At 35.9% G+C, this 21,733-nt stretch overlaps 1 protein-coding gene across 1 annotated transcript; it reads right to left on the bottom strand.

Moving 5' to 3' along the window:
* Window positions 1-1,927: 1,927 nt before the first annotated feature.
* LOC120263338 (ethylene-responsive transcription factor ERF109-like) lies at window positions 1,928-4,930 on the bottom strand. Its single transcript, XM_039271199.1, is given in 3 exon segments — window positions 1,928-2,127; window positions 4,269-4,527; window positions 4,530-4,930. Coding segments are annotated over 2 exon segments (540 nt in total). The 5' UTR covers window positions 4,909-4,930; the 3' UTR covers window positions 1,928-2,127; window positions 4,269-4,366.
* Between the last annotated feature and the right edge of the window lie 16,803 nt (window positions 4,931-21,733).

The following is a 21,733-nucleotide window of genomic DNA, read 5'->3' as shown; positions in this document are numbered from 1 at the left end:
CTCCCATACCAAGCTAGTTGGCTTGGAACCCAAAGTAGGACACTGGGTACTCCCTAGTGCACTTCCTCACCCGCCAACATGTCCACGTCTCTGGTAAACCAACAACCACTGTCCAAACTCATCACCTGGAGGGTTTTCATCTATAACAAGAGTTGTTAGAATATTAGTAGCTTTAAGTACAGCTGTCTCCGAAGATGATGGGACCTGCAATTTATCGTGGTACCCGACGTTATCCATAGTGTCGCAACAGAGTGGAGATGAGGGATTATCACACCAGCAATAATTGTTGTTTAACAATTGCAATCATTCGATCCATGACCAACCATTCCACAAATAGCAAAAAGTGTGTAATCATTCATAAAGAGCTATTATGAACACCTATTAGCATCATCACCAACCTAGAAACCTCTCTTGAGCGGCTAGGATAGATTATTTTCAACGCATATATGAGCATATCGGCCTTTAGAAAGAGATAAAGTGTGATTATCTATTTTCATGAGCTTCCCAAAGTAGTTAGCTATTAGTTCCAAGGATTCCAGATCCCATAGCTCCACTGGCAAATGATGGATTTGTATATAGATCGCATAAGTTATAAGCTCTTGAACGTCGGCTGGAAGAACTTCTACCATGGCACAAGTTGTAAGACCATGTCGTTAATCATCCAAGGTTCTTTAAAGAGCAACTTCATTGTTATCTCATGTGAGTCGTTATTGATAAGGTAAAAATTCATATGCCATATTGGCAATTTTAAAGCATAAATCCTTCCATAAATCCATCGATGCTATTTGAACATGATCTAAGGGAAGTGCCTTCCCAAGAAATTTTCCATATAGAAAATTCTAGAACTGTTCAGCCGTAACAAGAAACTCATAGTCAAATTTTCGTGCAATCTGTGATGGAAGCTTTCAACTTGGTTATGTGTTCACCATTTTTGAGGAGGTTTTGTGTAGGTTGAGAGGGACCACAACTAGCTAGCAACATTTACCCATGACTTCACCTCCTAGAGGTGCTTCTTCGCCTCCCCAACTTATCAATGCAAGCAGGGGTTGCCGAAAGGTGTAGAGGAATTAGTGTGTTCCCTTTCAGGAGAGCAAGAGTTTTTTTGTTGAGCTTCCGTGTTTTATGTAATTGACTGCTTTATATACAGTACGTACAAAGGTACTATCAGTCTATTTATATACAAATATTCTATTTCTATTTGAAAAAAACTATAATCCCAACCTCCAAAATATAATACAAAAATAAATATTTCATCTTCTTTCCAAATCAAAAATTGAGAATTTGATATAATCTAGTTTATCTTTATTTATTAAAAATAAAAATTAAGGGTAAATAACTTAAATAGTCCCTTATTTTTTTGGGTGTTTTTATTTTGGTCACTCAGCTTTCGAAAGTTATGATTTGGTCTCCTACTTTTAATTTTTTGTTACAATTTGTCACCCAAACATAAGGTGTTAACGATGATGACACGTGGCATATACTAACTCAGAAAAAATGTGTCACGTAGGATACCACATGTGATCACCGTTAACTGTGTATGCTCATATGACTGAGTTATAATAAAAACCAAAGGTAGATGATCAAATTGTAACTTTTTTAAAACTGGGTGACTGAAATAAAAAATACATGAAAAAGTAAGGACCATTTAGATTGTTTACCCAAATATTAATACAAGAAGGATTTGTAAATTATTAATAATAGTCAATGACCTCTTAATATATTGGCATCAGATTTTCCCCTTAGAGTATTCAGTGTTTAGTTAATTGGGTGGATTCAAATATCAACTTATTACAGGTGAGGACACAAGCTTAAGTGCGTAGAGAGATTAACTTTATATCTGTGTATATTCTTAACATGTAGTTTGTCTAAATTTTGTGAAAAATAATCACTAATAGTAAACAATAATGTTTTTCCGTCAAATTAATGTAGATTTAAATATTTTTTAAATTATGTAAAAATAATTAAAACTATTCTGTGCTATCCTGCTAAGCTGCACCCCGCCGTTTCTACAAACACGTTGGCAGCATGCTCCAAGTTACCATACCATGCACGCTTGCCAAACACACATGATGAAAGCTATGCCAACGTAAGCAATCCTCACTAACTCGTCGTTGGTTGTGCGGAGCCCTACATCCATTTATTAAGTCAAGTGCGCTCATTATGATAAAACTACATCTCAATTATTTAATAGCCTGAGAGAAGGGTTCTAGAACATTGTCCTACGATATCCATTAATTAATTATATCTTACCCCTTTCCCATCTAAATATATTTCATTTAAGATGTTGTATAAACATTAAGAATAACATTAAATTATCTAAATTTTAATATAAAAAATATCAAATTACTAAATTATCCTTTCTCGGGAAACCATGTATTTTTCTTGGGACTATAAATATTATTATTTTTTTATTTATTTAACTTAGAAAATTGAAGTTGGGTAAAATTGGAAAAAAAAAAGAATAAATATTTCTTTGATATTATAAAACGACAACTATTTTGGAATAATTTTTTTTTTAAAACGACATGTATTTAGGAATGGAGGGAGTAACACATTTCTCTCTAACCCTTGGTTGCTTCACAGATTTTTAAAGAATTTCGCCACCGTTCTAATAATGAGCACCACCGTTATATATTTTACTTTTATATAAGAAATTAAATTTTAATTTCATCTTAAAACATAATTAATTTAGATAAAATTAAAAATGGGAGTTGTATGATATTTTAACTACAGTGTCTTAAAAAAAATCATGTTTATGGTGACGAGTGATAGCTTCATTAATTAATAAGATTAAATACTAAAGACATACTTAAGAAAAAAAAACTATCTTGGTTTAAGATTATTTAAACAATCATAAATTAATCTAATTTTATTTTATCTTCTCTGTAACCCTTTATTGTTTCATAGGTTCACAAAGGACGACTTCCTATTTAGATAAACTCATTTGTGATTATTTATTATTTCAATACTGAACATGTGTAACATATACACAAGGTTTTTCAAATTTTTTAAAATAAATAAACACCTATAAAAAAAAAACCATAGCAGAGACATCAAATTTTTTTTTTCACCAAATTAAAAACAAGGAAGATTTTTCCTGGGTACCATTTGGTTAGTCCAATCACTTTAAATGACTAATTGAACTTAATTTTTTTTATTGTTGAATATTTTATTTTATCAAACAATGTATATATGAATAAATTATTTTTTAAATTGGTTAAGCAATCTTTAATTGTTCTGACAAGTTACTATGAAGACATTTTGATAAATAGCGGTTATTAAAAAATTGTTATTTTTTTTAATATCTTTTAAGTTTGTTCAAAAAATGATTCCACACATGACCATATTGTTAAATGATGGGTGCATGCATGTGATGTTTTATTTTGTCAAAAATAATTGTACCTTTTTTTTATTATTGGGTGAGATTAAGTGAATTAATCAAGAATTTAAACTCTTAACATCTCCCTATAAATAGACATGATGGGTGAAGCCTTCATTGCACTATACAGTTGAGAAGTGAGTAAGGATGAGAGAAAAGTGGGCAAAATTAGTGAGAAAGAAATCAGAGAGCTTGTGTTTACTTCTATTACAGGAGAAAAAAATTGTTATTCTTCTTGTTAATAGAAGTTTGTAACTCTTTTTTTTACTATAGTAAAATTCTTCTATTTTACCGTAATTTTTTACCTTAATTTATTTTAGGTTTTTGAAGAAAAATCTGTCTCTCATTATTATTGTTATTATTTTCAAGTATTTTTACTGTGACCATAGGCCTACTCTACCAGTTCCATATAATTTCACAACACATATTAGTCTTAGAGCAAAGCAAGCCCTGATATCTAATGAAAAAGACAGCAAAGCAAGTGAATTTTCTTGGTTCTTCAGCTAGTTAAATCCCTGGCTTTTTAGTATTTACACAGTAAAAAAATCAATGCTTTATAGGAGTTAGAGAGTTGAGTGTTTGTTTTTATACACACACGCATGTACACAGTGTTGTATAATATAGCACAGTGCACAAAACCAAAAGACTTCTTTGGTTTTGGCGACTTGCCAAAACAAGCTCCAACTAAATAAAGTAGCAAAAGCTAACTAGCTTGTGCTAAACCTCGCTAAAACGAATATAGGGAATAAAATCATTGAGCAGATAGCTATCCTATAAAAAATAATCTCTCAACAAATTATTTCTAAATAAGTTTAGTTTAATTCAGTATATTATAAAACAAACAAACAAACAAAATGAAAGAATGAAATTAAAGATTAATGCAACAAACCTATAAAAGCACTCCTTAATCCAACCGCACCAAATCCTGAAGATCATCCCAGAAACTCACCACCATCTCCTCCTCCTCCTCCCTGCTTCTTTTGCTGCTCATACTGAATACTGATATTGTGACTGTTCTTCACTAATAGCACCACTAGCACTTGCAGTGTGATCATGAACCCCATTTCCATCTTGCTGATCAGGAAAAGAAAAATTGAGCTTAGCTCTGGGACCACGAAGCTGAATAGCAGCCAAGTCATAAGCCCGACAGCGTCTTCGGCTGTGTTGAAGGTCCCCAGCCATTTACGCACAGCTTGCCAAGGGTCACGTATCTCTGCCACCCATTTCCCCCACGGCCTCTGCCTCACACCTCTATACTTGTTCTTCTTCTCCCTTCTTTTCTTCTTCTGCTGCTTTTGATCATCAGTAGCTGCTCTCGTTTTACTACTTGTAGTATTACTAGTAGCAGAAGTAGTAGTATTGGGGAACAAATCACAACCTAAACAACCACCAATGCCGCATGTCGAGCAAAGTTGGCGCTGGAAAAGGTCAGGGATGGTAGTGGCGGGAGAGGTGTCACCGGAGATGACGTGGACTAGTGAGGAGATGATTATGGCTTGTTCTTGATCTTGAGAGTAAAGTGATGTCATCACTTGGGAGGATTTTGCTGTCATTTAGTTATTTGGTTTGTTTATGCCCCGAGGATGACGGCGGTTATATATAGAGGAAGAGCACGAGGGTATGACACGGGTTTGATACGGTTTTGTGTGTTTCTTTGGGGAATTGAGCGCGTGGAGAATGTGAGTGATGGATGGGGGATTAATTAACTAAGATGGTTGACGGGAGCCAGCTGGAATGCTTGTTTTATTTAAATAAATTTTTTTATTTTTTTATTTTTTTTATTTTTTAAGTTTAAATATTTAATTTAATTCAGTATTTAATTATTAATTAAAATTTACTCATCTAATGTTAATATATTTATATATTTTTCGATTTCTTCATAAAATGCATTAATTAGTTGGATTTATTTTATCAATTTTTATTGCTAATAAATTTAATTTAAAACAATTAATTAATATATATGCATATAATTTTTTATAGAGAAGTGATGTCATCTCAAGGTGGTGATTTTTCCACTCCGATTGGTAGTAGTCAATCTACTATAGGAATTAGTTGCTCACTAACTCCACTCGATTCTCCTATTGAGTCACCAAATGAGTCACCTATAGACACCCCCTACTCAAGTTTGTGAAGAAACGACACAATTTGGTGATAAGAGATTGAAATCAATTGTTTGGCAATATTTTAAAAAGATCAAAGTTGGTGAATCCGAAAAAGCGGAATGTAATTATTGTAAGAAATTACATGGAGGAGGAAGCAAGGATGGAACAAGACACTTGCATGACCATCATAAAGTTTGCAAAATGAGGCCTTTTAACAATACAAGACAAAAAACATTTGTGCAACAACAATGGAAGGCGGATGGAAAAATGTGTGTAAGCAATTACACATTTGACCAAGAATCTTCAAGAAAGGATCTTGCTAGTATGATAGCAATGCATGAATACCCAATTTCAATGGTTGAACATTATGGGTTCAAAAAATATTCGGCAAATCTTCAACCAATGTTCAAAATTCCTTCTTGGAACACAATAAAAAAATGATATCATGAAGATATATGCTAATGAAAAATCCAAGATAATGGATATTTTGAATAAGAATTTAAGTAGGGTTGCAATAACTACCGACATGTGGACGGCTTCAAATAAAAAAAAAAAGGATTCATGGCTATCACGGGACATTTTATTGACAACAATTGGAATTTGCAAAGTTTGGTTTTGAGGTATGTTTAATAGTTTGTTTATTAAATTAATTTTGCATTATTAGAATTATACAAGTAAGCTTATATGATATTATATTTCTTATGGTTATGCATTTTTTCTTAATTTGTTAGGTTTGTTTATGTGCCTTGTCCACATACATCGGTCGCTCTCTCTAAAGAATTGTTGAAATGCATATTTGATTGGAACATGGAAAGAAAGTTGCCCACTTTCACGGTTGATAATTGCACTACTAATGATGCTATGGTTGACATCCTAGTGTCTAAGCTCAATCCTAATCATCTCTTGTTGCATGGAAAATTGATTCATATGCGTTGTTGTGCACATATTTTGAATTTAATTATTCAAGATGGGTTAAAGATTATGGGTGATGGAATAGAGAGGGTTAGAGATAGTGTTTCTTTTTGGACGGCCACACCAAAAAGGCTACAAACTTTCAAGGAAAATGTGCAAATTTTGAACATAAATTATTCCAAACAATTGATGCTTGATTGTAAGACTCGATGGAATTCTACATATTTGATTCTTAGTGTTGCTTTGGAATATAAAGATGTTTTTCATCGTTTGCAACAAACGGACCCACATTTTATTTCTACACCAACTCAAGAAGATTGGATGCTAGCCGAGGAGATTTGTAAAAAGTTGTATGTGTTTTATACCGCTTCAAATGCATTTTCGGGAAGAAAATATCCCACATCCAATGTTTTCTTTCCATTGATGTGTGAGATTAAAGTTTGTTTGAGTACTTGGGTTAAATCTCCTATTGAAACTATTAGAAATATGGCCACAAGCATGTCAATAAAATTTGATAAATATTGGGAAATGGCTCATGGAATCATGGGAGTAGCTACTGTACTTGATCCAAGGTATAAGTTGAAATTAATGGAATATTTTTTTCCTCATCTTTATGGGCATTTGGCCGATTATGAAATTCAAAGGATTACAAGTTATTGTTATGACTTGTTACATGAATATGAAAGTTCTACACAAATTGGCAAAATTACCCGACAAACTTCATGCAACGGGCCAAAGGAGAATGATATTATTAATTCAAGCTTTCTTGATAGTTTTGATTCCTATGTGAGTGATTCAAATAAAAATATATTGAAGTCGGAGTTAGATCATTATTCGGAAGAAAAAGTCTTGCCAAGAACTCCGGATTTTGACATTTTAGCTTGGTGGAAAAGTTGTGGACTCCGTTATCCAATTTTGCAAATGATCGCTAAAGACATCTTGGCTATTCCAATTTCTACTGTGGCTTCAAAATCTACTTTTAGTACTGGTGGTAGATTGGTGAGTCCTCATCATAGTAGGCTTCATGTGAATACTTTGGAGGCATTGATGTGTACTCAAAATTGGTTGTTGAAAGATATTGAAGGTAATTAAATTTACTTGCAAAAAATTATAACTTTTATTTATTTTGTATTAAATGAATATTATTTTGTTTTATAGGTGAGTGTTCCAAAAAAGAATATGCATATGGAACTAATAATGAAGATGTTGAGAGTGAAGAAGAGTTGGAATAAAAAAAGGTATATTTTAATTATAGTATGTGGTCATTATGGGAATTGCATTTAGATGATTGACCTTTAATTATAAGATCTTGTTACTAATATTACCTCATCATAATTTATTACTAATATATATAAGTTTGTTCTTGTTGTTACAAGAAGTACTTGCATTGCAACTGAAGATGAATGTTCATTGAAAAGATTTGGATTTGATGATATATGAGATGAAAGCTTATTTTGTTGTGGATAAGAAGTACCAGTGCGTTTGATGAAGAGATTTGCATTTGATGATATATATTAGATTTTGATTTGATGATGAATGTTCATTGAAGTTATTTGCATTTTCAATTGATTTTGTGTTTTGATTGATATAAAATAGTGCTGAAGATAACAAAGACTATTGAATGCTTTGTTTTATTTTTTTTCTATGAGATGAATGCTTTTTAGGGTGTTTTTTTATTGTATGACAAGTGGAGTTGCTAAATTTTCATTGATTTCTAGAAAAATTATTATACAATATAATATTTAAATTAAATAATAATAATATTTTAATTTATTATTTGGGGCCGGGGAATCCCCGAACCCGAAAAATCCCCATGGGGAAGGGGACGGGGAAAAAAATTCCCCATATTCGGGTTCCGGGCCGGGGTCGGGGATGGAAGTAGAAAATCGAGGCCGGGGCCGGGGAATGTGTCCCCCGATAAATCCCCACCCTGTTGACATCCCTAACAATAACAAACAGGGTTGTCTCTTGGTCAATTAGAAGCATCTATGAAAACCTAGAGATTTAGAGATCCGGGAAATCCTCAACATCATGGAGTTTAATCTTGTCTTTTTGGGTAAATGATGGTGGAAATCTCGAGAGTCTTACTGGTACATATCTAAAATACTTATTTGGATTACTTTATTGATGGTTCCTACTAGAACTTCTTCCAAAAACCATCGTCCAGGAGGTCTTTTTTTTTGGAATGGACTACTAAGTTCTCTTTCTGCAATTAGGGCTTGTCCTATGTCAATTATCAGGGACTATGGTGACACCACCCTCTTCTAGTGAACAATAGGTTAACGAATGTGCGCCTATCAATCTATGGCTAGATGCATTCGGTATTACATAGTAGTAGATGGGTTCTATCAAATCTATGTTCAATCAAATCTAATAACTCTCTCCCTAGTAGGCCTCATGCTTCTAGATACTAGCTCAAGGATTCTTGGATATGATACAGCTTACAAATATACAAAGCAATAGAACCTAAAGGAAAGGGCAAGTTTAGAATCAAAACCTTTTATAACTTCTTGAGTGACGTGACAAATGTAGGAGATATTACATTATGCCACTCATTTACAAACTCACCTATCCTATGAAGATCAATATCTTCACATGGTTAACGTAGGATAAAAATATTTAACACTAGAAAAAATAGCACCCCAGAGGTCAAATAAGCTCTCGAGTGCTAGATGCGTTTTTTATCATGTTGCGATAGGAACATTGGATCACTTGTTCCTTAGGCATTCATTTGCCGAGCACGTTTGGAATAATTAGATGCCTTTTTGGCCTCTCGTAGCTCCCATTCTCCATGTATGACTTTGAGTCCTTGGAGACAATCTCTCAAGGCAATTCCAAAATAAAGTGAGTTTTATTAACCGAAGCAATCATCTAGAACATCTAGCTTGAGCGCAATCAATGTATGTTAAATATTGCATCGCATCAACCATTATTAAACATTGTGAAAATTAATCAAATGTTTATCTTTTTATGAGTGTCTACATCTCCTAAATAGAAAGGATCCTATTAGTTTTGCTGATGTGGTTTGTGGTTAAGAGAACATTCAAACACTCATCAAAAGCTCACATAAACTAAACAAGAATGAGACACACAAGATTGGTAACCCAGTTTGGTGTCCACTCACCAACGTCTAGGGGGTCAAGCCCGGAGATAAACAATCCACTAAACAGAGGTGAAATAATTGAGTACAAACACTTGTCACTAACCCTCACAAATAAAGATCACTATCCTCTCTAGTTTGTCTAGTGCTTACACACTCTCCACCTCAAGCGTCACACCCAATCTCAGAGCAAGGTAGTTTATATAGACGCCTCAACGTCACAAATATAGTCCATACATCTTTTAGGATCTCCGCGGCTACTAATTTAAAAACCTTCCAAAATTAGCTGTTGCAACTCCTGTTGTAACATAAATTGCAACATGGCCCTGACTGCTAACTTGACTGAGTTCTGGTTACATTGAAAATGACCTCAACACCCATCAACCTCTCGGTCATACTTGGTCCGAGTTGATGCAGCCTGATCTTCTGATCCTGACTACTGGTAACTAGCCTACCTCCTCAATTTCTCGCCATGCAGTCCCCTCGCAAGGGGCGCACGTCCTTGTGCATCTTCATAAAACTTACCAAACTTGATCTTTAATTCACCCAAGTTTGGCCTTCGAATCTTCCTAAGAATAGATCTTCAATCAATCGTCTCAATCATGCTAACAATAAGCATGTCTTCAATCATACCCTTAATAGTATTCAATCATACCTATTAAAGTTTCTTCAAATCATACTTTCAATAACCTTCATTCATACAATTAATAGATATTTCTTCAATTAAGCTCTATCCATATTTAGTTTCCAATCAAATCTCTCTAAATATGGTCTTGATATGATCTTAAATTCAAGTTGTAACACATACCAAAAATAGCTTCATCAAGATCTTCAAGATATTTGCTCCAGTCCAAGACTCCTTGCTATGTCATCATTTATGCTACATCATAAAGGTTGCCATGTCATCTTGTCTTGGTGTCAAATCATGCCAATTATAGTGCAGTTGCACTAACAATCTCCCCCTTTGGTATAATTTGACATAATTGCTTCTGCACCCAGACTAACTCTTGTTACAACTTCCAGTTACAACACTGACTGGGACATAGACTCGACTAACACTATTATAACTTCCAGTTACAACATCAACTGGATTACAAAAATTAGGACTAACACAACCCATCATCTAGTTGCTTACAGAGTACTGAAAAAAATTATTACATACTACAACTAATGAGACAAACACAATTAAGCAAACATAAAGAACTAACATACATAAAATTTGACCACAACAATAAGACCAAATGTTCAAATGTCTAAAAAATAATAAAAGAAACAGTCTAGTTAGTCTGGTGTTGTAGCAATGTTCTCTCCCTTTGTGACACAATTGATGCCAAAGTCTTCACTAGTTGTTGCAAGTTTTCTTACACCTTCTTCGGCAACTCCCCCTATCGTCAGGTCTCCTGGTCATCATCTCCCCCTGACTCTAGGCCATAAGTTCCTCTCTTCTTCTTCTTAAGAATTTTCGAGGCGAGATAGAATCTTCTGCTTCTGTCGGGCAATGATGAATAATTCTACAGAAATTGATCGTTGCCTCCTCTCCACATCTTCTAACTGTTCTTTCAAGAGCTTTTCATATTCTTCTTAAACCAGCAGATTCGCCTCTTCTGTATCTTCAGGCATTTGTGGTGGTGATATCCTTCCTACAGGTAAATCAATTTTCTTACCTGGGGTAAACAATTTCTAAGAGACCTTCAGCTTCTTTACTGCTGTGACTGATTCTCCCTTCATGAGTTGTACTCCATGTTGCAACAAAAACTACAACAGCAAAGCAGGATACCCAAGTGATGTTGAGGAGCTTATACAGTCTGCTTCTTTCACAATGTTCTGAAAGATTGGCTTTCCCAGATTGAATTTCTTCCCAGTCCCAACAGCAAACAATAATAGCGCTAGCTCCTTCACTATGCTTGAATTATGTGGAGCAGGTAGCCAATTAAGAATGCCAAGCCTAAACAAGACATTATTCTTAGCTATCAGTATGGTGGCCGGAAGTTTTGACTCTTCTCTCCAAGATTTGGTTCTTCCTCTAGTGATTTCCTTCAATATGCCCTCATTCAGTTCAAGCCCTTCTTCATAGTTTTCTTTCACTTTCAGATTTAAACTCTAGAAATCTATTCAGGCTGGTTGGAATAAAAGGGATAATTTCCCTAGGATGAAGACTTTGGAGATGCCTTGTCAGATAGCGGCAGATTGCTGTAGAATTCTTATACTAGAGACAAGCTATAGCTCTCAGCAAATATTCCAGACTTGTATAGACACCTTTCTTCGAGTAGCTCAATTAGATCATACTTCTCAATGGCTACTTCATCAATCACCCTTTCAGCAATAACTCCTCTCTCAGCAATTATCTTGAATTTCTTCTTAGATGCCTTATCCAAAAATTTATCTTCATCACTGACCTGTCTTCTTCTTCTTGCCATTTTTAGGACTTGATGATATCTTCTCCTCTTGTTTTGCAGCTTCAGTACATTTTCTTTTGGCCCTTGGGGAGACTTTTACTTCTGGATCTGAGAAAGATTTCCTTTTGGACTTCTTTACACCCTTCTTCTTCTGAGACTTCTCTTTTTGTCTCTACATTTCTTTTTGCAGAAATTTTTTAGAGACGATCTCAAAGTGGGCTGTCATCATAACTGTGTGTACTATCTGATGTTGTAGGAGATGTTGCAACTTGTGCTATGACATGTTCTGTATCTACAGGTACATCAGTATGTCGGTGAATGTCACTCAAAACTTCACTCAAGATAGTAGCAGCCTCTTCTTCAGGACTAGTGGGAATGTCTGTACTTCTTTCCCCAATTTCTTCTTCTGCTTGTACTGGGGTCGATTCTTCTTCAGCCACATCTTTTCCCACAGTCTGTTGATCATCTGAACTTCTTTCATCTGAAATTGTAGTCCAATCATCCTATTCATCTTCTTCAGATATCTGGATGTAAGCTCCTGCAAATGACTCACACACCCATCTGAGAAGATCATCTCGGACTTTGACACCTGTGGGCACATCCTTTGAAGATGTTCTCACTTCTACTACTTTACAAGATGTATCAGCATCCTTAGGAGAAGCATAAGGGATGATCACTTTCGAGAGATCTTCTGGTTCCTCTTCTCCCGATGGGCTTCCCCTAGAGTTGGTTCCTTTCAATTTCTCTTCTTCAATTTGAGCGCCAATCTCTTGTGGGGTCGTAGGCACACGGCGGGCCATCCTCTTGGTTCTTATCTCTTTTTCAACTTGACCTTCTTCTTCTTTTCCTTCTTTGTGAGATATTTCAACTGAGAGAGACTCACCTTTTTCTCTTTAAAAATTGGAAATAGATTAGGAATTTACGGTTTTCTGCACTTCTATTAGTTCTAACAACCATGGCACCCGTTAATATTTTCAAAAAAATAACACTTCTAAAAAAATCACTCTTTTTATTTGATTTTTTAAAATTCCTCCCTTTTTTTTTAAAAAAAAATCTTTTTCCTTTCTCTCTCTCTCTCTCTCTCTCTCTCTCTCTCTCTTCAAAAATATCAAGAGATTTTCACTCGTTAGAGTGTTTTCCCTGTTGATTAACAAGGTTCTCAATCAACATATTGCTGATTGTAACATGATGTTACAACCCACTGATGCATCACAACTTTTGCCATCTTCTGATCTGAACTATGGAACTCTACATCTTCTCTTGGCACTTCATCTTTTCGGATTCATAATTTCTTGATTATAATAGTCTTTCCTCTGACTTTTCTTTTGATAATTGCATGTTCATGTCCAACTACTCTTCCACTTTTCAAGTCTGCTTTCAATTTGTTGCACTTGTGTCTTATGTGGCCAATCTCTCCACAATGGAAGCATATAGGCACTTCTCCTCTCCGTTATTCCCTTACTTTGACTTGCTTCTCTTCATTATTTTGTTGAGTAATTTCCTTGACAAAACAACTCCCGAATTTTCTGTCTTAACACTTGAAGTTTCCCCAACATACCCAATACATTGCCAAGCTTTGCTTGGTCTTCCAACAGAAAGAATCTCGTCAAGCTTAGCTTTACTCTTGTTTATGGAGTCCAAGGTTTTCTCAGCATGGCACAACTTTCCTTTACATACACTCAACTCTTCCTCCAAGTGTTTGTTTTACAACATCATCTCATCAAATTTGTTCATCATAAGTTTATAACCTGTGAGAAAATCTTTTTTTGTTACCTTATCGTACTCACTTTCAATTTCAGTGGTGTTGTAACTGATGTTGCAACATATTTTGCAACAAACTTTTGTTCTGTTAAAGTTTGCTAGTCTATTCATCACAGTAGGAAATGATCTATGATGGTTACTCAGATTTTCTTCGTCATCTTCTTCAATACTACCATCTGAATCATCACTCCATCTAGCATTGAGTGACTTTCTTTTCTTCTTAAGAGTGTTAGCACACTCGGCTTGGTAATGTCTAAATCCTCCATATTCTCTATACTTGACTTTCTTTTGATGATCTTCAACTTCTTCCTTCTCTTCACTAAGGGAATCTTTTCTCTGGAATCTTTTATCTTTTGTTTTGTATTTTCTAATCATGTTGTGCAGTTTTCTTACCAGAAAGACAATTTCCATATCTCCTTCATCTTCATCATCTGTTACAAAAGCCTATTGTAGCTCCTTCTGCTTTGTTGCTTCCACCTTCAAAGCTACATCTTCTACTTTTCTTTCAGGATTGAGATTCATCTCATATGCTTGCAAAGACCCCATCAACTCATCAAGTCTCATGGTTGTGATGTCTTTTGCTTCTTCTATGGTGGAGACTTTTCCATCAAACCTTTCTTGGAAGAGATCTAAGAGTCTTTCAGACAAGCTTTTTATTCGAGTACTTCTTGCCGAGTTAGAAAGCTTGATTTGCAATGTCCATCAACTTGGCATTGAATATGGATATCGTCTCATCTTCTCCCATCCTAAGATTTCAAACATAGTTGTCAGCATTTGAAGTTTAGAAGTTCTTACCAAGTTTTTGCCTTCATGGATAGTTTGAAGAATCTCCCAAGCTTCTTTGGCGCACTCGCATGTTGCAACATATTTGAATTGGTTCTCATCGACTCCTCCAAAGATTGCATTGAGAGCCTTCCCATTGGCATTAGCTTTATGTATATCTTCCGTACTCCAGTTACTTTTCTTCTTTATGGTCTCGTTCTTGTCTTCATCAACTAGAATAGGAGGAGACCATCCTTTTTTTTTATGGCAATCCATGCACTCTCATCAATGGATTTGATGAAAGCCTTCATACGTTCTTTCCAATATGGATAGTTGGATCCATTTAGCAACGGTGGTCGTGTGACGGAAGCTCCTTCTTTTCTAGCCATTAATAGAACTTGTTAGGGCATCACCGACTTTGAAACCAAAGCAAACACGGTGACCAAAGCTTTTATACCACTTGTTAGTTCCACCGATGTGGTTTGTGGTTTAGAGAACACTGAAACACTCATCGAAAGCTCACACAAACCAAACAATAAGGAGACACACAAGATTGGTAACCCAGTTCGGTGTCCACTCGCCTACGTCTGGAGGGCCAAGTCGGGAGATAAATAATCCACTAAAAGAGATAAAATAATTGAGTACAAACACTTGTCACTAAACCTCACAAATAAAGAACACTATCCTCTCTAGATTGTCTAGTGCTCACACACTCTCCACCTCAAGTGTCACACCCAATCTCAGAGCAAGGTAGTTTATATAGATGCCTCAATGTCACAAATATAGTCCAAACATCTTTTAGAATCTCCGCAGCTACTAATTTAAAAACCTTCCAAAATTAGCTGTTGCAACTCCTGTTGTAACATGAATTGCAACATGGCCCTGACTGCTAACTTAACTGAGTTCTGGTTACATTGAAAATGACCTCAAGACCCATCAACCTCCCGGTCATGCTTGGTCCGAGTCGATGTAGCCTGATCTCTTGATCCTGACTACCGGCAACTAGCCTACCACCTCAGTTCCTCACCATGCAGTCCCTTCGCAAGGGGCGCATGTCCTTGTGCGTCTTCATGAAACTTACCAAACTTGATCTTCAATTCACCCAAGTTTGGCTTTTAAATCTTCCCAAGAATAGATCTTCAATCAATCATCTCAATCATGCCGACAATAGGCATGTCTTCAATCATATCCTTAATAGTCTTCAATCATACCTATTAAGGTTTTCTTCAAATCATACCTTCAATAACCTTCATTCATACCATTGATAGATATTTTTTCAATTAAGCTCCATCCATATTTAGTTTCCAATCAAATCTTCCTAAATATGATCTTGATATGATCTTGTATTCAAGTTGTAACACATACCAAAAATAGCTTCACCAAGATCTTCAAGATATTTGGTCTAATCTAAGACTCCTTGCCGTGTCACCATGCTTTGCCATGTCATCATTTATGCTACGTCACAAAGGTTGCCACATCATCTTGTCTTGGTGTCAAATCATGCCAATTATAGTGCAGTTGCACTAACGAATCCAAACTCAAGAATATTGCTAGCCTAGTTAAATGTAACCTCAATTTCCTAGGGTCTCCGTGATGATGGTGTACATGATATTGTCAACCTGAAATTAGCCTCATCGATTATCTTCCACTTACCACCTCTTATGTATCTTATGATATTGTCATACTTTTAGCCATCTCCAGTAGCTAACTGTTTCCTTAGTCTCCCTCCTTTGTGATACCTATGTAACTTTTGCTTTTTAATAAATTCGTGGTTTATACACTTTTTTAAAAATCAAACAATCAAACACTAAACACTACATTTACTTATGTTTTATCTACAATAGTTTTATGATATGCTAATAAGCACCCCCAACAACATTATAATTAGTAACCACTATTCAACAATGAACACCACCATAATAATCACCGTTCAATGGCGGATCGAATGAGTGGCACTCGCCCATCTACAACTGCATAAATATTTTTCTAAATTTTTTAACAAAACTTTGATTTAATGAATAAGGCTTTCTTTCAATTTAGCTTTTAATTTTTCCTCATAATTACAACAATAGTCAATGCCTATTTTATTTATCAAAATCACCTCAAATAGTTTTAAAAAAGTTTTTTTAAAAAAAATAGACTTTAAACAAATTAAAATATGAATAGGCCATAAAAGAATGTACAAAGAATTGCAGTTTTAATAATAACAATTAATTTTTTAAAAACACAAATAGGGTTTTAAAAAATTACATTCTAAATGGCTTTAAAAAAAACAACAAGTACTTGATGCAGTAGAATATTATGAGAATGGTGAATAGGCAGACCAATGATCGAATCTCTGGGTCGACAATATTGTTGCAGTATTGTGCATACACCTATAGCAACGCTGTTTATTCACTGTTCACAGGTCTCCGGTGGGAGGATATTGTTTCTCTCCCCTCCAGGGTTGCATGCCCAGGCCCGGCCTAGACATAGGCGACCAAGGCCTATGCCTAGGGCTTCTAGATTTTCTAGGGCCCCAAATTTTGATTTTTTAAAATATATATTTAAATTTATTAATTATTATTATCTTATCTCTTGAAATTTTAAATGTTTTTAAATTATAACATTTAATTTATGATTAATATCCAATAAATTTATTGTTATAATAGGGCCCACACTCGTCTAGGGACCCATAATTTTTTTTTAATTATATTTAAAAAAATTTATTTATTATTATCTAATATGTATCCACATAGTTATGATAATAAAATTTAAATTTTTTTAAAACTATAAAATTCATCTTAATTGATCATGATGATATCAAATGTAATAAATTTGGTGGCATTATAATCTATTAAATGGATTAATGAAAATAATATTGGGACTTGGACCACTTGGTTCTATAAAATTTATCTTTTTTTAATTGATTTATGATCATATGCAATAAATTTGGTTTTATTATATTTATGATGGCTTTATAATCTATTAAATGAATTAATAAAGTTAATATTTGGACTTAAATCTAACATTAGCATTGTAACCATATTAATCTTAACTATCTTAACATTCTAACATGCCAAAATATTAAATAAAAACAAAACAAAACAAAAGTCTCTACACTCCTTTTTTATTTTTTATTTTTACACATTGTAGTAATTAAACAAATGATATCTCCAAAAATTTTTATTTTTGTATTTAAAAATATTTTGCAAGTAATTTTCCTAAAGGTAGTGTTTGGCTCCTACATTTATGCCTTGGGAGTGGGAATGAGATGTACTCATAAAATTTAAACTCACGTTTGGCAACTAAGAAAGAAGTGGCTAGAGGGTTGTCATGGTAATGGGATAGAGGCATGTGGGGTATTTCCAATCCTCTCAAAATTGGGGGTTGTAGCCTGGTACCTGGGTTAAGTTTGGTTGGTTTTCAATCTTTGTTTATATGAAAAAATCCCTATGTTCTGTTATAGATGCGGCAAAATTGGGTATGGTGAGGTTCACTGTTCCTCAGATGGCAGTCGACAACGTCCGGGAAGGCTTGTTTCCTCCATTTCTGCTGAGATGGAGCTGGAGCAGGTCGATACTGCAATACAGGCTGATGAGGCCACTGCAGGTCAGGATGGTATCACTGTGGATCCTAATCTTGCCAATCAACCTACTGATTCTGAAACGGAATTTGGTGCCAGGCTTAAACCTCGCCGGAGACACACTGCCTCCCGGGGTAGAGGTGGTAGCCGGGGTGGAAGTCGTGCCGCTTCTCAAAACCCTAATCTGGGAGTTCCTTTGGGTAACGATGCTCCTGACGCTGACTCGTGGCAGCCTACATGGAAACCCATCCAACACGTGGTGGTTCCTGCTTTATCACTACCGACACATGGCACCTCTACAGTCTTGGAGGGACCTTCTTGTCATATTTTAAATCCTATTCCTTTATTTCCCAAGGTCCCTGATGATGCCGCCTCTCTTCCTATTGCTGCTCGTCCCAAGGCCCTGGCGCTTGTCCGTTCGCTAGCCACTTTACCACTAGCCACTAATGTTGGGCCATGCCCTGCTAAGAAGCCACCTATCACATCTTCTTTTCAGATTCCCAATATTAACCATTCTTTTGGAATAGGGAATAGCCGCCTGTTGCTTCTGGAGTTAGGAGAATCCTCGCACAGTGCTTCTGACAAGAACCCTTCTGTTGAACCTATGGCTTATCTCCTCCGTCTCGATCCACTCTCCTAGCCCACCTGATGATCAGGCTTCTCGTGATCATCATCTCCTAGCTGTTGACAAGATTGTGTCTATCTTTGTTGGGTCTTCTCACAGTGATCTTAGCATGGATGACTCTTCTTCTGAGGATCTGGATGCTGGGCTCACTGTAGATGATGAGTCGACCTTGGCCCAGTACCTTAAGGATACTAAATATGAAGCCATGGCACGCAGAGCCCCCTCGAAGAGGGCAAAGAAGCCGAAGAAAGGGAGAAGCTCTCCCCTTGTTTAACCTTGTTAATCTTTCTCCATTGTAATCTCTTTTTTTACTTCTATTTTTATGAATCTTAAAATTATTTCTTGGAATTGCAGGGGCCTCTCCAACCCACGAACCATGGATCGTATCCTTGATTTTTTTAAGAAGATGAGCTCGGACTTTCTTTGTTTGGTGGAAACCAAAACTTCTATTCCTCGTCTCCATCGCTTTTTGTGCCAAAATCAAACATAGCTAGGAATGGGCCGTCATTCTTTCTAATGGTTTGTCAAGATGTATTCTTATTATTTAGAAACGGTCAGTTGGTTTTGTTACTCCGGTTGCGACCTCTCGTTGGGCCTTGCATCTAGTCATTTCCGCTAATGGTCTAACTTGGGTGATGTCCACAATCTACTATTCGCATGTGCTTTCTGACCATAAAAATCTCTGGTTTTTCCTTAGTAAAATATCTCTCCTTGACTTTCCTTGGCTCTTGAATGATGACTTCAATGCCATATTAAATCAAGAGGAGCATAGGGGGGTGATTTTTCTAATTATTCCACTAAAGCGAATCTTTTCAACAATTTTATCTGTGATAACAGCCTTCTTGATCTGGGTTTTTCTGGTGATTGCTTTACTTGGTGCAATGGTTGTTAGGGTCTGGCTCATAGATGGGCCAGACTTGACCGCTACCTTGCCAACACGAACTGGATTTTGATCTTTAAAAATTATTCTAACACTCTTCTCCCCCATATCAACTCTGATCATTCTCCTTTGTTACTTCATGTTTGTGATCCTACTGACTTTTCTAAAAAAGATTTTCCGCTTTGAGAATTTGTGGCTTGATTATGAAGGGTGTCATAATGTTGTGATGAGTGCCTGGAATAACCTATCCACTGCTTCTCCTATGCATGCTTTTATGCACTATATTTCCTGCACTAAACGTAACATTCTTAGGTGGGAAAAAACTGGGTTCTATCTCATTGATGCAGAGATTACCAATATTCAAGATGAAATTTCCAGGATTGAAAGGCGTGATGCTTCGTCTCATGATCCGTGGCATGATACCTGGTTGAGAGCCCTTCTCAACTGGCATAACGCTCTTTTACGGCAGCAAAACATCTACTGGGGTCAACGTGCTAAGGTTCAATGGGTGACCAAAGGGGACATTAACACGCGTTACTTCCACAACACCTGCAAAGTTCACCAACATAGAAACAAAATTCATGCCATCCACGACAACTAGGGTAACATCTTTCTTGAGCATGCTGATATGGAAAATTGTTTTTTGAGTTTTTATAATAACCTTTGGACTTCCAACTCTTCTCATAATTTTGATTTCTATCTTCATTCCCTTCCTAATGACCTGCCAACTCTTACTACTATGGATAGAGTCTTTGACTAGGCCTTTCTCAAAAAGGGAGGTCTTCAAAACTCTCAATTCCATAGCTCGTGGTAAAAGTCCAGGTCCGGATGGGATTAACATCGAGTTCTATATTTTCTACTAAAACCTAATTGGTGATCACCTATTTCATGCCATTTCTGATTTTTTCCTAAAACGGGGCTTCTTCCCAAATCTTGGGGTAAAACTTATGTCATGTTAATCCCTAAAAAGCCCAACCCAACCTATGTCACTAATTTCAGACCCATTTTCCTCTGCAATGTTTGTTATAAGATCATTTCGAAGATGTTAGCCAATCGTTTGAGAAACCATTCACAAGCTTATTGGCCCCGAGCAGAGTGGCTTCATTCCTGGGCGGGCGTTGTTGACAATATCATCGCAGCCCCGGAAGTTGCCCATAGCCTAGAAACTAATACTTATAACCCCCCTATGATGATTTGTAAATTTGACATTGAGAAAGCCTTTGATACTATTGAGTGGCCGGCTATTCTTGCTACCCTCCGGAGAATGCATTTTCTCGATACTTGGATTAATTGGCTTCATTATTGTCTCTTGTCTGCTTCTTTTTCCTTTATTATCAATGGTAAAACCTCTCCTTAGATTCGTAGTAGTAGAGTTGTTAGACAGGGTGACCCAATTTTCCCCCTTCTGTTCATTTTAGTTTCCCAAAACCTTACAACAATTCTTAACAAAGCCCTTTCCCTGGATCTGATTAGTGGTTTTAATAATAATCTTCCCAGAAATTTTAACCACTTGATGTTTGCGGATGACTTAATTCTTGTTACTAGTGCTTCTAGGAAGAATGCTAGAAATTGCCTTCTCTGTCTTAATGTTTATCAGCATTTGACGGGTGAAAAGCCCAACCTCCATAAATCTGCTATTTACCTTCCTTCCTGGTGTAACAAGAGGCTTGCCAAAGCCATTTCTAATATTCTTGGTATTTCTTTGGGGACTTTTCCTTTCACCTATTTTGGTGTTCCTATCTCCCCTAAGAAATTCAAATCAACCAACTCCAACATATCCCTAACAAAGTTAGAAATTCCATTCATTGTTGGAACCATTCCTCTATTACTACTGTTGGTAGGGCCATTCTTCTTAACAGTACTATCTTCGCTATTCCAAATTATACTCTTTCAGTCATGAACCTTCCTTATTGTATTTTGGACAATATTTCTAAGATGGCTAGATGTTTTCTCTGGGGTAGGAACATCATTAATTATGGTTTCCACTCTATTGGATGGATAGTTACTACACTTAAAAAACCTGAGGGGGGTTTAGGTATTCAGAATCTTCGTTTAGCCCAACACTCGCTTATGGCCAAAAACATCTTTGACATTCTTAACTTGGTTGACAAGCTCTGGGTTAACATCTTCGATTTAAAATATGCAGAGTGGAAAATTTGGAACCCTGTTAAGCCCAGTATTCTTCTTGGTTTTATTATTCCATTTGTAGGACTGCTAACTTCTTAAAGCCAAATTTCAAAATGATCACCTG

Source organism: Dioscorea cayenensis, chromosome 6, assembly GCF_009730915.1.
Source record: "Dioscorea cayenensis subsp. rotundata cultivar TDr96_F1 chromosome 6, TDr96_F1_v2_PseudoChromosome.rev07_lg8_w22 25.fasta, whole genome shotgun sequence".
NCBI lineage: Eukaryota > Viridiplantae > Streptophyta > Magnoliopsida > Dioscoreales > Dioscoreaceae > Dioscorea > Dioscorea cayenensis.
Note: the sequence above shows the minus strand (reverse complement) of the source record. Positions and strands in the feature narration are given on the sequence as shown.